Source organism: Mirounga leonina, unplaced genomic scaffold, assembly GCF_011800145.1.
Source record: "Mirounga leonina isolate KUSES-001 unplaced genomic scaffold, KU_Mleo_1.0 Mir_169, whole genome shotgun sequence".
NCBI lineage: Eukaryota > Metazoa > Chordata > Mammalia > Carnivora > Phocidae > Mirounga > Mirounga leonina.
In genome coordinates this window covers 4,283,770-4,300,991 of record NW_023270431.1, presented here as the reverse complement: position 1 = coordinate 4,300,991, position 17,222 = coordinate 4,283,770, and the positions used below count along the sequence as shown (strand labels likewise).

General features: G+C 36.5%; 1 protein-coding gene across 4 annotated transcripts in view; it reads right to left on the bottom strand.

The window, feature by feature from the left end:
* Positions 1–17,222, bottom strand: part of ROBO2 (roundabout guidance receptor 2) — a 586,782-nt gene that overhangs the window by 14,018 nt on the left and 555,542 nt on the right. For 2 of the 4 annotated variants that reach the window (XM_035015144.1, XM_035015145.1), the window contains exons 23-25: positions 14,780–15,040; positions 10,329–10,534; positions 89–271 (exon numbers count right to left, since the gene is read on the bottom strand). In XM_035015144.1, the coding sequence (XP_034871035.1) occupies positions 89–271; positions 10,329–10,534; positions 14,780–15,040 (650 nt within the window). The remainder of the gene's footprint in view (positions 1–88; positions 272–10,328; positions 10,535–14,779; positions 15,041–17,222) is intronic. The other 2 variants (XM_035015146.1, XM_035015147.1) reach the window with 1 other exon arrangement.

Here is a 17,222-nt window from a genome sequence, read left to right as displayed (position 1 = left end):
AAAGAACAGGAGAAAAATATTTCAGTGTCTAAAGGACAAGATTCTCTCATGCAAAGATGCAAAGAGTGTGGACTCAGGGTCTACCAACCTGTTCTTGTAAGGCTGGTTCCATGCAGCCTAAAACCAGCTTTATCTGCTGCTGCCACCAATGCGTGCGCAAAGCTGCCGCTGGCCAAAATGGAGCCATCGGAGGAGCTACCTACGCTAGATCTATGACTAGAAAAGTTACGATCCTCATCAGATGCAGAGCCCCATCCATTTACCATTGAACCTAAAAACAAATGTAGTTGTCTAGTGAGTGGTATATATTGGACAGCCCATCTCCTTGCACACACTCTACTAAGGAACAAGTAGGCTGCCTCAACTCCTCACTCCTCCTTGAGGCAAATCTGGTTTCATCCTGACTTCTGCAGCCACATGCAAGCATCCTCCATGGTTGAAACATTCCTAGTGCAGAAGAATGAATCTCCTTTAAAACCTGTACCTGTTTGCGACACATAAACAAAACATGTTTCGTATGGTTCCAGTCTGACATTGTTTAAATTATCACGTAATCATTTTCTGAAAGAGAATTGCTGTGTATATTTTAAGCCCTACAATTCAGAGAAGAACACTTCTATTGAAATAAATCGTAGTGTATTTAAAGTAGACTTATCAAGGACTCCGATGAAGGAAGAGGGTGAACATATATTTTGAATTTAATGCAGACTCAAACGATGATTTCCATTCGACATACACTGGTATACTGTGAAAGTGCTAGAATCATTTCAAGATTTTAAAATACACATTGAAATAATCAGGAAATATAACAACAAACACTATAAACAAAAAAGGTATAAATAGTGCCAGAGCATATAGACTTAGAACAAAAGAAAAAATGTATCTTTTAAAATTTCTATTAATTTCAAAGCTCAGGATGCTTTCTTTGCTTTTTAATTGTTTTAAGAACTCCAGGTTTCTCTTTACTATGAGTCTTTGTTTTAGAAAATTAACCATTATGAAGGATATAACTGGCATTAATACGGATTTTTCTGCAAAATGCAATATGGCAATAGAAGAAAAGAACTGCACTTTCATGTGTCAAGAACTGCAAAATATGAAGATGTTGAGAAATAACTTGTATTCTTAATTTTTCAGCAAGTCATTTACAAGTTTAGATTTTTTTCTTAGACCAAGGCACACGGAAACCTTAATCTATTACTTAATACAATTAATATTACAATATTTATTAAGTTGTGTACCATTAATTTATGGCACAATAAAGTGCCAAGTGTCGCTTAGCCTAACTTTTTAAACAGAGAGCCAAAAAAATATTTATAAGAAGCTCACTTATGCTTTCTACATTAACCAATTACATATTCACAAAAAAGAGATTAAAATCAAGTGCCGTAGATTCTCCCCCCACCCCTTTTCTCCAGTATTTAAGAGACAACAGTATCGTTAGGAGTGTTGCTGTGATGCAGTATTTGTATTTTTAGTCCAGGTGCCAGGATACAATCACACGGGTTCATGCACTTTCAAGAGAGAGAAAACAGAAACCAGAGGGGTTAGAAGGACCTGAGAAGTTAAAAGGGTGTTAAGTGTAGCAGAGAAAGATAGAGTTTTGATTCTATTTGCCAAAAGCACAGAGATACACTTTTTACTTTCCAAACAAATTCCCCTGACACAGGCCACTGCAAGGAAGGCCAGATAACAGCAGCAACTGAGCCTCCTCTGATAGAACCATTTCTGAGTTAATAATCACAAGTCAAGCACCAACAGCCCAAAACGAAAGGAGAAATGATGCAATGGGCTTTGCAATATAATGTTACAGCAGATAAGAAAAAAATCAAAGTGATTCAGTCAGTGATCACCGGAGAATATGAAACCCTAGAACTGAGGATATTTTTGAAATTCGTGAGGGCTCTGTCCTGGTCTCTTCTATGCACCGTTTTCTGTATTTCTAAAAGTCTGCAGAGCATCTGCAACTAAATCCATGTCAGCTCTCTGAAACTCCCTCTCCAAACAAGCATCTCTTATTTCTCCATCTCCAATTTCATTCTTAGGCGCCTCAAGATTTCCTTCTGGTCCCTTCTATCTTCCTCATTTTCATCTGAATTATTTTTCTCATTTATCATGTAATTTTGTTCCTCCATTCAAAACCTTACCCAGTTTGCTAATGCCACATCTAGATTCCAAGTTAAGACTTTGAGATCCTTCAGGATCTGGCCCCGCCTACCTTTCCAGCCCTCCACCCTCTTAACAGCCTGTGTATTCCCACTGCCTGACCTACATACATAGCATTACTTCTGGTTCCTTTGACACACCTCTGGATTGTCACTAACTCTATTGACCACCGCCAAACTTGAAAGTCCCAATCCATATCCCTTTTATCACCTTGGTTCCACCTCACCTTTAACCCTGTCTTAGGAAGAATCAATTTCTCTACTTCTTGTGTTTTTCAGATAGTATGCATATAGTAGCATATCTGGCCTCTACAAACTACAGTTCCTTGCATATAAATGGCTCTTCTTCTAGACAGTGGAACTCTGGAAATTAGGGACTCTTACTCATTTTCATATTTCTTCTGTGGGGGCTTTGCCCAGGAGAAATTCAACAAACATCGAGCATATGGAATTAAATGTCTTCAGTGTTCTCATTATTTGCCATAAATCCTACATGTAATTCTATCTCATGTGCCATTTCCTAGCAATGAACTTATTTTATTTACAGAAAAAAATATACTCATAAGAACTTGTAGAAAATGTATTAAGTAAGGAATATAATGTCAGTCAACTCTTGTTGATAACTTGGACAATAGGAAAAGAAGTGAGTTATTACCCGAAAGGGAAAACTAAAAAATTAATTAATACACATATCTTAGCTATGCTTTGATATGCTTGAATATTGACATTTATCAATATCTTATTTAAAGTAAGATAATAATGTTATATGAAGTGGCGATTTGCTTTTTTTTCCTGCATTGTCCATCCACACTCAACCACCTATTTTAATGTACTTAGCCCATTTTTGTTTGTTTTAATTCTACTTTCTCCACTATAACCAGCCAAGAAATAACCGGATTTTCTTTCTTTCATTTTTTTTTCCTGTTCAAGTTGGCTTGCTGTGTGGTTTGAGCTTCAGGATTTATCATTTTGACAAATAGTCTCTGAACCTGAAAAAGTAGGAAAAGTCCTACACCACAGCAGTGTCACGAAAGAAATGGCACTCAGTGACATCTCTTAGCAGAGGTAGCTTGACTTTTTCAAAAACACCCTGTTCATCTCCTGCGGTAGGGAGTCCTTCATATGCAGATTTCAACCTACAAGTTTGCCAGTCCCTAAACACTTCAGCTACTTTGGTGCCTTTGCTCTGAGTTTATCTTGATTGTTAATGCTCCTTGCCATGCCCTCAGAAATCTCAGTTATTCATGAAATTTTCTTTGGTGCTTTCTTTTTCCTTTCCATGGGAAGAGAGAGTAGCATGGAAGACATGGCGTCAAGTAGGTTTTGGTCAATAAAGAAGGAACACCAGCTCTGTTTTCTTTGCTACTCTATGTAAGAGCTAAGAAACTAGATAGATGACTTCAAAGTTGAAGAGACACATGCCATACAGGTTTGGCCTTGGTGAGCAACAGGAAGCCTCGTAACCCAAGCTAAAGAGGGGCAAGTGACCTCAGGTTAGTATAGTTGAGATCACCTTCAAAATGGAGGGCAAGAAGGAAACAAACAAAAAGAAGGCAATAAATTTTCTTTCCTCTTTGTCCCTCACTCTTTATCTTTGATAGCCCCTTGTCTCTATTTAGTATGATCTATGGAATGGGTATATTTGTGGGGAGTATTTTAAAACAGAATTTGCAATACACCATGAAGAAAAAAATATGTAACGTATATTAAATTTCTTCCATGTTGTATAATTATTACATTTATTTGGCAATCACTGATTTCACCTCTCTGTGATTACCGTTCTTGCTCTTTTTTTAGATTTAAGCATCAAGAATGATCTGAACATTTGGCTAAACCATCACAAAAAAAGAAGACAATGATAGGAAGGAAAGAAACACATTGATTCATGAATTAAAAAGTAAGCAAGTTTGGGGATAACTGGTTTTCTTTGATAAATGTAAATACAAACATAAACATTAAAATGAACACTCATTCACCAAGTGAATGAGTTCAGGTAGAGATTCTTTACAAATTATAAGCAATCCATACCAATTTGACATGTTATAGCCCCAAACATCATCAATACATATTTAAACATTTAATGAAAAATGAATTTATGTCACATAGCCAAATTTATTTGTGTTTACATTTTCAATCTTTGGAAATTTCTCAGGTTTAAAGTTGCTGAAAGGCCAAAAAATCTCAAATTTATTCAAGCTATTAAAGAAGAACTGCATATAGCACATTAAGTTGTTGCTCAAATGTTACTGAGCAGTAAAATACTATGATAAAGTGGCATCTTGCTGTGTCTCTATTACATCTTCAGCACTAAAATTAATTTATGATCAGTCATCAATTCATTTACATGTCGCTTTATGCTAAATCCTTCCTTGCTGATAAATGCTTATCCTTAGATCCATTAAGCTAGAGTAAAGTCTGTGCTTTATAATATGACCCTGCTAATTGTTGCATTACCATTTTTATGAGATACAAAAACTGGCTGTCCCCCATTTTTTCAGCCAATATTTAATCCAGGAACTCTTCCTATTAAGTGCAATCAGTCTAAATATCTGTTAAATAAAATCTTCAGCTATAAATGTCTTTGGACAAATCAATCCAGATATTGACCTCTGCTTAAATGTAGAAAAACATGTCTAATCTTTAGAAATCCTTTTTTCACTCAAACATATTGAATATGCAACAATTCCACCTACATTCCTCAGAGGGAAAGAATGTGTAATATATAGGGAAAGCAAAATAAGTCATTACAAAATTTCTTCCTTGGGACATATGGCACCTGTTAACTTGTCCCACTCAGATAAAATTTGAATATATGATATTCCCCTTTTATCTGTTAAATTCTGAAGTATATGTTTAATTTCTTTTTAAATACATCACAGCTGTTGAAGTAGTCTAAGAAAGTGATTTAATTATTTGTAGCCTTATCTCTGAAATTCCCCTAATTCTAAAATATTTTCCTTGAGTGCAACAAAAGTAAGGCATCAGGTCACACTTTCTCGAGTGGCCAATTCTCTAAAAGCTGTGTGGTCGAGGAAGGTGGTGAGGCTGCCAGGTTTTACTGTTTTCAAAACGATCTGGTTGGGGAGTTCCAGTAAAAACCTCCAAGGACATAAAATACAGAAAATATAAAGCCACGATTTCCTTTCAGCCGTAGTATTTATGTGGGGTCCAGCAGTTAAGGAAACTTTTATTCGTTTAACTTCATGGCACTCACTCTCCGTTGTACTTTCTGTGATCAGTGGAGCAGTTAGAATCTTGGCGCCAGGTACAGGACATTTTCCTTCTGTCCTCTCTCACATTGCCTTCTGTTTCTTTTTTCCTGTGGTGGAGTCATTAAATTCAGGAAACTCTTACCCTGGACTCCCATCATGGAAGATATAGAAAGAAATATTAACTCCTTTCCCTGTTCTGTTACCCCAAAATGGTGGCTTTGGCATTAAGGAGGAAATATGGCAAGCATATTCCTGAAGACTGAAACAACTCTGGATGTTTACTTTCTAGCCCCAAACAGAGTGTGATGTGCTATAATCAAGATAGTTTTATACTTTATTATAACCAAATAGGTTAAAATTATAGTATAAATTAAATTATAAAGGAGATTTCCTATAAAAAGTGCTGATACAGTTGATTTTTGTTAGCATGAGTCACTATAACTGAATATAGAACTAAATATAAGAAAATAAATAATAAAAGTTACATCTAAAAATTAAGATATTTTAAATCTTGATTAAATGTATAGGGGGTAAGGACTAATGTTTCCAGAGATAAAATTATATTTTGTATTTGTATGTATATATATACATATACATATATATATTTATTTATTTATTCATATATGTACACACACACACACACACACATGCATACACACAGAAAGGAAGAGAAACAGAGAGATAGAGACAGAGACAGAGATCCATATGTTAAGTAATAGACCAGGAAATCATTTTCTTCTTAAATACGTTAAATTCAGAGATTAAAAAAAAAAAAAAAAGTTGGGCATATCCAGAGAAAGGATCATGGTAATTTATCTTAAGAGTTAGAACAAATTTTGAAAATTCTTCTGCCACTTATCAGGTGGGTAACCTTAAAAATACTTTGAACCCCTCTATGGCCCAATTTCCTTATCTATAAAATGAGAATAAAAATAGGGTTGTGACAGGGATGCCTGTGTGGCTCAGTCATTAAGCGTTAGGCCTTCGGCTCAGGTCATGATCTCAGGGTCCTGGGATCGAGCCCCGCATCGGGCTCCCTGCTCAGCGGGAAGCCTGCTTCGCCCTCTCCCACTCCCCCTGCTTGTGTTTCCTCTCTCACTCTCTCTCTCTCTCTCTCTGTCGAATAAATAAATAAAATCTTTAAAAAAAATAGGGTTGTGACAGTTAAGTGATTTAATATATGTTAAAACTTTAGGACAAGGATCTGCAAACTTTTCTTTAAAGTGCCAGACACCCTATATTTGAGACTTTGCTGTCTCTTTTTTGTTTTTGTTTGTTTCATGTTTTCTTAGAATCCTTTAAAAATGTAAGAAACATTCTTAGCTCACAGAGCCACTACAGAAAAACAGGCCACTGCTTAGGAGAGTGTCTTGTATCTACTAAGGGCTACCTATATATATGCAAGCTAGTGTTCTTGTTGTTGTTGTTGTTGATAACATTATTATTATCACTATCATTATTATTATTATATCTAAAATCCTAGTCAGATTGGAAGGAATAGACATCTGATAAATGTTTGTTGTGGGGATAAATATAATATAGCAGGTTTGCAAATACATTTTCCATATTACTGAGTTTTGGAAACCAAATGTTGATTTCTCCCTAAAATCCATGTACTGAAGTCCTAATCCCTAATGTATAGGAGATGGGGCGTTTGGGAGCTAATTAGGTTTAGATGAGGCCATGAATGTGGGTTCATCACGATGCGATCAGTGACCTTATAAAAAGAGCCCTGGGTGGCTCAGTCATTTAAGCATCTGCCCGTGGCTCAGGTCATGATCCCAGGGTTCTGGAATCGAGCCCCACTTGGGGCTCTCTGCTCATTGGGCAGCGTGCGTCTCCCTTTCCCTCTGCTGATCCCCCTGCTTGTGCTCTCTGACTTTCTCACTCTGTCTCTGTCAAATAAATAAATAAAATCTTAAAAAAGAGAGAGAGAGACCAGAGAGCTTGCTGTCTCTGCCATATGAGAACACAGCACAAAGACGGCTGCCTGCTAGCTAGAAAGAGGAACTCACCAGGAACCAGATCTCAGGCACCTTGATCTTGGACTTCCCAGCCTCCAGAATGGTGAGAAATAAATGCTTGTTGTTTGAGCCACCCAGTCTACTGCCTTTTGTTATAGCCGCCCAACCAGGCTAAGACATGAGATTATGGGATATGGAACTACAGATACTTCCCTCTCTTCTTGCTTTTCCATTCATGAGCCATTATTTCAAAATTGAAGATGTGTCTACCACAAATTACTTCGTTGTTATGGAAATATTGGAAATTAATATAATTATTTCTTTATAAAGATGGGTTCTGCACCTTATTAGCTGCTGATAACTACTTAATGCGGTTAAGGGTCGGAATGTAATATATCCAAGTAAAGTCCTGAATAATTGTATACACAGGCTTATTAATCCATCTCTGTGTTATCATTGGGCTATCATTCTAGTTGGCTTTAGAGTTTCAGGGATTGGAATAGAACTGTTTGTTCCATTTAATAAAAATGGTTTTTAGTTTCATGAAAATGAAAATCTCTACCAGGTGATTTAAGTGAAAGTAATGCCTGATTTCCTCCTACCACACATGAATTTAGAACCCTAGGTAATTTACAGTAAGATCAGAATCCTCTCTGTGGGCACTTACCATCTTAAAAACATAAAAAGCCAATGGAAACAGTGTCTGTTTTATTGCCCACCTCATTTAGCACCATTAAACTAGCTTTAAGTGTCTGAAGAAAACATAAACACATTAGAATAATATACATTAGTATGTTGATTTCCGTAACATTAGGTTTGTACATATATTCACCTCAGGGCCATCTCCATGTATGTGTACATGCCTGCATGTGCACACACACTGTAATACACTTACAATCTTATTTACACTCACACACACACACCTACACACACACACACACACACCCCCCTGCATCCACTCACATGCAGATATAACCACAAACCCTATCTATACTCTCTCACACACACATCTATACAGTCACTCACACTTCCTACACACACACACTTTTTTGAGAAAACATATTTACTCTTATTTTAATTCATATTTACTTACATTATACTTATATACTAGAAGACAAATTAAATCTTTGATCATACCTTCCCCACAAAGTTATTGCAGAGCCAAAAAAAATAGAAGAGGAAAGTAAAGAGTTTCCTCTTTGGCTACTTTTCGTAGAGTACAACTTCCTTCACTGAGAAGATGTATTATTCATAGGGTAAATTCATCACATAATACATACCTAAACACCCTGAGGTTTTTATACACGGCAGTAATTAAGCAGTGAATTCAAGGAGGAAAACAGATTGTTTTCTTAGCAATAAAAGCTTCATTTGGAATGAAGAGTATACTCACTACAAGGAGAAAGGCAGATTGGTTTTAACCACATTCATATTAAATACTCTAACATGTTTCTAACAGGTGAGCATGGAAAAGTACGAAATGGCAGTCTCCTGATTTATAGATATATTTATCATCTCTGACATTATAATATTTAATAAAAGAACTACATAGGCTATAGCTGCCCCTTTTTATGTTATTATTGCGATTCTTACTGCATTCCTAATGGAAAAGAGTTCAGTATCATTACTGAGATATGCAAAAATATGCAGAATTTTACCCTGAAGGAGATTATGCTTCAAATTCAGGCAAAGGGGCTTAACATAATAGTGTACTAATAAGTTAGCTCTCTGCATTCAAAGATTTAAACTTTTGCTCTGCCACCTTCGGTTGGATCTGGATTTCACATCACAGCAGTATATCTGCAGTTCTTAAATCTTAATTAGCCTGGCGAGCAGACATGTCTACCCCCCGGATAAGACACAAAACGAAACAAAAAAAAAAAAAGTGGACTCATGCATCACACATTGTGTTATTCAGGAAGGCATACAGAGGAAACATATAGGTCCTTATCCTTCTCCATCACTGCCATAAAGAAGTTTCCATCAGTGTTGGCTGAACTCTAATGTGTAGTGCAAAATCTGTGTAAGCTGGGAGCGCTGGAGTACAAATGAATTAAATGCGACTGTAATTGCCTCCAAGGATGAAGACGGTATCATCAAGATAAATACAGAAATGGGTGATTTTCTGAGAAGACCTAATGCCAGGCAAAGGCAAGGTCTACATCTGTGGTAATTATGTCTTTATAGTCCTATAGGAGACATTTGTGTATGTGTGTCAAAGAAGGGATACCTACTGGAATAGAAAGATGCAATTTTTATGTTTCTCCATATTCACTGTGTACACATTAGGATTCACGTTTTTTCAACAAAATGGGATAAACTTAAATCCTTGGCAATAGGTTGCAGTCCTGATCATCCTAGGAGAGTAGCAACTGCAACCTTTCACATGGTGAGCAAAGCAGAGGACGCTGGAGGAGTAAACAGCAAAAATAACTATATTTCTTGGGAGAGGAGAAATTATTGAATCCAATGATATGAAATGTGTAAATGTATGGCTTATCTTGCTACACATTTTTTCCACTCCATAAATAATACCTTGTGCAACCTTAGAGAGGCTTATTCTGAAGACTTGCTTATTTTCATCGGTGAATGATTTCACAGAGTGAAAATATCGAGAAGCGTTTTAAGATTGCATTCACTTTGTATGTTGCTCCTGATATACAAAATATATCATTTCTAAAAGTCAAGGTTTTTTATGTAATAGACTTGGTTCCCCAGTAGAGTGAACTCTTCATGAAAGCTGGATATAATTGAGTTTTCTTTCATGTCTTTAAAGCTTTTAAAAATTCATGAATTTTCTTATCATTTTTGCAGCAAAGCAAAAGTATTTCCAAATCCTTTCTGAATTTTGTGTTTAATATTAACATATTTAAAATGTTATAGAAATAGCTAGAGTGGAATAAATCTTACATAAGAAAGTATTTGATTTTTGATGCATTTTAATGTTATAAATAGGTCAGCTATTCCTATTAAATCAGTTCCGTTACCTGTCACAGAGCTGTCTAGATTGTCCATACTGGATCCAGGTGTCTGCTCTAGTGCTCTCAGGGGCCGGGGGATTTCTAAAGCTTCCTCCTCATCATCAGCATCATCATCTGGAACATCTGTTTCCAAATCGGAAATCAAGGCTCCGGACATGTAACCTAATGGCGGAACCGGGGGCTGTGGAGGTTGATTATTGCTTTGAATGTGCCTAGAATTCAAATGGGGGAAGAAGGGAATTCATTAACATCCTACAAAATTAGAATTAAACAGCATGTGATGACGACTCATTTTATCTTCTTGCTTTCTATTAACTAATTTTGGAGATTACAGTGCTTTCTTACATTTCAGCAGAGACAATGGGCTGTGTATACATGGCTAGTCAAAACAACAACAACAGTATAGACTATTACACTCTTCCATTGGTATTTATGGGATAATATATGGAGAAAAAATACAGACCCAGCATTGTTGTGTAAATAAATCATCCAAAGGAGAATATGAATATTTGCCACAAATAACTGCTTAAAGCAATTTTTTTGGTCCCAAAAGAATATAATAATTTTGTTCACAGTTTAATGTCAAAATTCTACGCAGCCTGTGTGGTCCATGTGACCTGCTGGCCCTTATGAAGAAAAAATGTCACAGGAAGTGTTAATACCAGTAATCCTTCTCCCAGCCAGGAGCACACTGCCTGCCCTACAAGGTTTTCTTCCAATACATCCCCCATGAATCAGGCTGAGTGGTTGTTTCAACTTTAACCCAGGTTAAAGTAGGAATGGCTCCTTTATGTTCTGGCTACTTATTTGTGCCTCTGTTTTACCCCCCAAAGTCTCAAACAGCTCAAATGTAGAAAAGATTCATCTTAGCACTCTCTGTGTTTGGAACATGAGGTATGCTAAACACACCCATTGCAATGCGTGTGTAACTTTGATCTCGACCTTGTGAAGTAGCCAGAATTTGTATTATCACCTTTGTCTTAGAATCTATTAAAGTTCCAACTTAAGTGACTTGTTTCAAGTGGCATGGCTAGCAAAATGGATGGCTGGACACCGGGGTTCAGTTGATTCACTCTGTGACTACTTAAGAGTTTCTTCTAAATTATAAATGCCATGATATATATGAAAGTCATTGTTATTTGTTACTGTCATTAAGGAGTGAATATACCACATATCTTAATAAATTTTTTTTAAAAGTCTCAATACTAAGTATTTAAAAGATATAGGCTACTTAAGGCACATGTAAGTCAAATGTTATGCATTTTTACCTTAAGTTTTTGAATTAAAGATACAAGATGATTTTTAACACTTGCATTTTTGGAGAAAATATTTCATTCTTCCAGAATTTGTTTAACATTCCTCTCCCAACTGCATTCTTGAACTGGCAACCAACTCCAATGTTAACAACATTCTAAATCTTTCAATGTTAAAAAACAAAACAAAACAAAAACCCTAAAATGTTAGTTCTGGGAGCCACATTTTTAATTTAACAGATCAGGAATCTGAGGCCCCAAGTCTTTATCTGACGGTCATCATACCTCACTCATGCAAAAATCAGGAAGTTTCTAAACTACCAGTACAGAAAGTCTTGAGTGTTGATGATGACATCTTGTAAATGTTGCCTCAAATTCTGTTTATGAATCGAGGATGGACTGAGTCCAGTCATGAGCAAGAGAATATAAGGTGATATTTATATACATGATTCATTCTCCTTTAATGGTGTGCACTTTTGTCTTGGAAAGGACCAAAGAAACCAACATTCCAGTCCTACATCATTGCTGACTCCTCTTGAATGGAACAAATATACATTAAGGCATAAACTGTAATCCTTGAGTTCAGCAGGAGTAGGAGAAAAACTGAAATAGGAAGAGGGTGCAAAACATCTATAAATCTCTTGTAGTGATGAGCACTATGCTATGCACTGCATGGGTCAATATGAACAGACTCCCTGGAGGCGGAGCCTGGAAATTAGCATTTTTAAAATGCTCCTCCTGTGATGTTGATGTGCAGCTCAGATGAGGAGGGCATTCCGTTCCTGAAGGTTGAGATCCTGTGCGAGCACAGACAGGCTCATAACTTTTACAAAGGGCGTCGCTAATGACACCCTGGAGGATTGTTGGACTGAACAGAAACATGCTCAGCGAAAGAAACAGGGTTTGCCCCATGGGTACCTGGAGCAGGTGGAGAACTAGTTTGTTCACCCCTTTAGCAAATTTCTATGCAACACTCACGAAGGGTAGTGCCCTTCTAAGAGTGGAAAGACAACGATGAACAATTCAGGTGAAAACCCGAGCCCTTCTGAATAATAACGGCTATAATACAGCTATATACTGGACTAGGTCCTGTATAAGAGCAAGCTCATTTAACTCTTTTTTTTTTTAAGATTTTATTTTTAAATAATCTCTACACCCAGTGTGGGGCTGGAACTTACAACCCTGATATCAAGAGTTGCATGCTCTATTAACTGAGCCAGACAGAACTCACTTAATTCTCACAAAAACTGTGATGAGTAATAAAGAATTTGACCTTGCCCGAAGAGAACTTAGGCTTTTGCCTAAGTACTCCAGGGAGGTAATTTCTCTCTAAGTTTTAGAACGTCCTATCTGATAGAAGTGTCTTTGTTCACCTGGAGACCTTAGGCTTCTCCAGAAAGTCTAACAATGTGATTTATGGTAGGGGCTTTCAGTCACATGGTATCAGCTAGCCTTCTGGAGGGGCTAGAGACTGAGGTCAGTCATGCAGATAGCCAACCATGTCTATGTGACAAAGCTGAAGAAAGACCATGAAACTCAAGGTTCATATGACCTTCCCTGGTTGGCAATACTCCATGCATATTGTCATACGTTGTCGCTGGGAAAGTGATGCTTTCCACAAATCCACTGGGAGAAGACAACTGGAAGTTCTAGCTTTGGAACTTTCCTGGACTCTGTCCTTTTCATCTTTTCTCTTGGCAGATTTTAATCTATATCTTTTCAATATAATAAACCATAACTTTCAGTGTCCTGATATTCAGTGAGTTCTACGGCTCCTTCTAGTGAATTCTTGGAACCAAGGGTGGTCTTGGAGACTGTGCTCTCACATCGTATAGGAGCTAATTGGTATGAGCATCATCATTTTACAAATGGGGGTGGAAACACAGAAAGGTTAAGCTAAGTTGCTCACTGTCAAACAGCTGGTAAGTAGCGATCTGGAATATCAGGGGTGGTGCTTAGATATCACTATATATTAAAGTTATCCTGGTGATTCCAAAATGCAGGCAAATTTGAGAACACCTGAGCTAGAATCTGTGCCTTAAATGACTAAAGCACCTGGTTGCATTAGTTAACGTGAAGGAAATCCTTTGGCTCTTAAAGCAGTGGGCTTCAACTTAAATAGTGGTAGTTTATGAAGCAGCCTGATACAAAAGAATACTGTTTTAACAGTAGATTGTCTTTGGCCTTTGAGAAAACATCAGGTGATTGAGAAAAAAAATGTTCAGAAACCTCTGGTTCTAAGAAAAGATCCTATGTTCATAATAAGCTTTATATGATTGGCCTGGTTTTAGTATTTCTTTGTATATTTTCCTGTATTTTTAAAAGAAAGAGTTCATTAACACTGAGAATGAGATTCATCTCATTATCAAGTATCCTAGTATCTAAAACTATCAAAAAGAAAAGCAAATTCTATTTTATAAAAATTTAACTTCAATAACATCATGGAAATCAATAGAAGATAATCAGAGGTATGCCACTGAGATTTCAAGAGTCAGACTTACATGTCATTATTTGGGAGAAAAGAGAGCACATTAGAAAACTTGTACAAAATTGTGAGAGCTCATCCCACTTGTATTCTTTCCATGCTTGCACAGGATACCTAAGTAGATTGCCATCTCTACCTTAGGAAAGGGTGTGGATTGATTAAAAAAAAAAGGAATTTGGGATTTGTAATTTATTCTAGGTTTTACTTTTTAATGCATCTACTAAATATTGCTGGGTTTTTTTCTGTCTCATTTAATTCAGCCCAAGGATCTTTTAATAACTGACACTGACCATACGTGATTTGCAGAAGCTTACATTTACATATTCACGACCACATACAGAATTAATCACAGGCACTTTGAAGAATCTAAAAGGAGTCTTTTACTATGGCATTGGAAGTGAGTTCAAGGATAAGCTAATTGAAGCTAACCTGTAAATTAGAAAAGATTCTGGTGTAGCCAAAAGCAGTTTAGCCTGAAATTCAGCAGATCTGAATTCTTGCTCCAGTTTACTCTTTAACCAGTTATGTGACTTTGATCAAATTATTTAACGTTTCCTTAGCCAATATCTTTATCCAGATGAATAATGAGTTGCACAAAAGTACTTCTAATCCCAGCTGTATAGTTCTATGAGAACTTCTTGTGACTGTATCGTAAAAGAACATTTTTTTCTATCCCTGTGCTGAAGGCGTGGGTCCCCTGACCTAACGAGAATATTTACCATGTTTGCTTGGCTATATCAAACTGATAGGCTCTTGTCAACTCATCCAGGTGAGCTTGCAGCATGGGCTGCATCTCTTCCCGTGGGGATGGTGTAAGAGTTGCAGTAGACTGCTGTCCAAAGGAAATAGCAGGAGAAGAAGCCACGCCTCGGACAGGAGGTGTTGGGACACGATCATCATCTTCTTCCAGTTCATCTTCCATACCCTGGTGTAAGTATGTTTGGACCGGTAATGGAGGGCACCAGCTATCACTGTCATACCTGAAGTTTAATGAGAAAAAAAAAGCATATTGACACATAGACTTGTACACATGCACACAACGATACTGGCAATACATAACAACCACAATGGGAACGACAGCACCCACAATGTCCTCTTAGTTGATTTCCTCCTGATTTCAATTTTTTGGTGCTACCACAGTAAATCACCTGGCTGTTATCTTAATTTCTAATCATAATGACATCTGCTATCTCAATATCTCAATTTATTCTTAGAAAATCTTATTAGCTAATTGTTAACCCACAGTTACAAAAGGCAATAACTTCCCAACAAAGTTACTCACGTGGAAAAACCAAATTGCTAATTAAAGACAATTAATGAATTAATTTAGTGCTCGTAGATTTAACTGCTTTCTTCTGCTGTTCATACTTGTATACCGAACAGAATATGCCAATATTGATCATCAAAGAAGTGTCTGAGAATTTTACTTACTCTTACTCTAGATCTATGCCAAGGTTTCAGTGCATATAACATGTCAATCATTAAGACTTTGTGCTACAAAATGTATTCAGTGGCCCTTTAATGCTTTTAATTTTCTAATTTCCTCAGTGAAACTCATGCCTCATGCCTCCCTGTATCTTGACATCTAAAATCTATAAAACGGAAGTTCAAAAGCTAGCCCGATAAAATATATATTCAAAAGGAAAATAATTTATAAAAACAGTGTGTTTTTAAGGACTCTGGTCAGGGCGTATAGAAAACTAATCCAAACAGTTTTCATTGTGATACAACATCAGTGGCATTTCTATTTATACCTTCTCCATATACTATTATTTTCATTAATCAAAAAGATCCTAGTGTACTTTTAAAGGGAGACTTAAGGATAGGATAAACAATATTATTGAATGTAACTGTCCTATAAATTCCACTTCTTAAATATATATGGAATCTCCTATTTCACCTCTACTTCCATAATCACAGATCGAATCGTTTTGATGTGAACTAGCCCTTTAGCTTTCCTAGTCTCCTGTGATGTCATCTTCATCTCTTTTATCCTATCTTCCAGGCAATGGGATTATATTTCTAAAATCTTCATTCACATCACACTGTGCTTTGAATTATTCAGTGATTATCACTAATATAAGAAAAAGTTCAAATTCATTAGCAGGGCCTAAAAGACCCTTCCCCATCTGATCAACCCATCTTTCTAGCTTAATTTCACACTATTTCCCCAACATCAGCCTACTGCTTATTTTTTTCTAAACTCTGGGTCTATATATAACTATTCTCAAATCATCTGCCTGTGGGCTCCTGCCCTTCCTTCAGGTTCAATTCAAATGCCATCAGTTTTGTGAAGTCTTCTCTGCCTCCACCATATGGAATTGATTACAACTCTAAAATACTTATATTGTGGTACTCCCCATATTATATTGGGATTATTTTTTTTTAAGATTTTATTTATTTATTTAACAGAGAGAGAGAGAGAGAGAACACAAGCAGGGGGAGTGGCAGGTAGAGGGAGAGGGAGAAGCAGGCTCCCTGCCAAGCGGGAGCCCGATGCGGGGCTCGATCCCAGGACCCTGGGATCATGACCTGAGCTTCGAAGGCAGACGCTTAACTGACTGAACCACCCAGGTGCCCCTATTGGGATTATTTGTTTCTGTTTTTTCCTACTGTTCTATGAGATCTTTAAATTCAAGAACTCTAATTCTCAACTTTGTGTTTCCAGCACCAAATACAGCATCTAGTATGTAGAAGATTTCATTAAAGAAACTAAAAATCAAATGACTATTATAAATATGTATATACATATTACAAGCATATCCTCTCCCTTACAAATGCTAACTTGTAAATGTCCAGATGATTTTTGAATATTTTAGTATTTATTTATTTATTTATTTATTTATTTATTTATTTATTTATCTTGTGTAAAACTGAATTTATTTAAAAACCTATACACGGATGTTTGTAGCAGCTTTATTCATAATTGCCAAAATTTAGAAGCGATTAAAATGTCCTTCAGTGGGTGAATGGATAAATAAACTGTGACAAAATTCACCGAGAGGCCAAATTCTAAGCTTCTCCAGATAACGGAATATTATTTAGTGCTAAAAAGAAATGAAACATCAAGCCATGAAAAGAATTGGTGAAAACTTAAATGCACATTACTAAGTGAAAGAAGCCCATCTGAAAAGTCTACATACTGCATAGTTCTAAGTATAT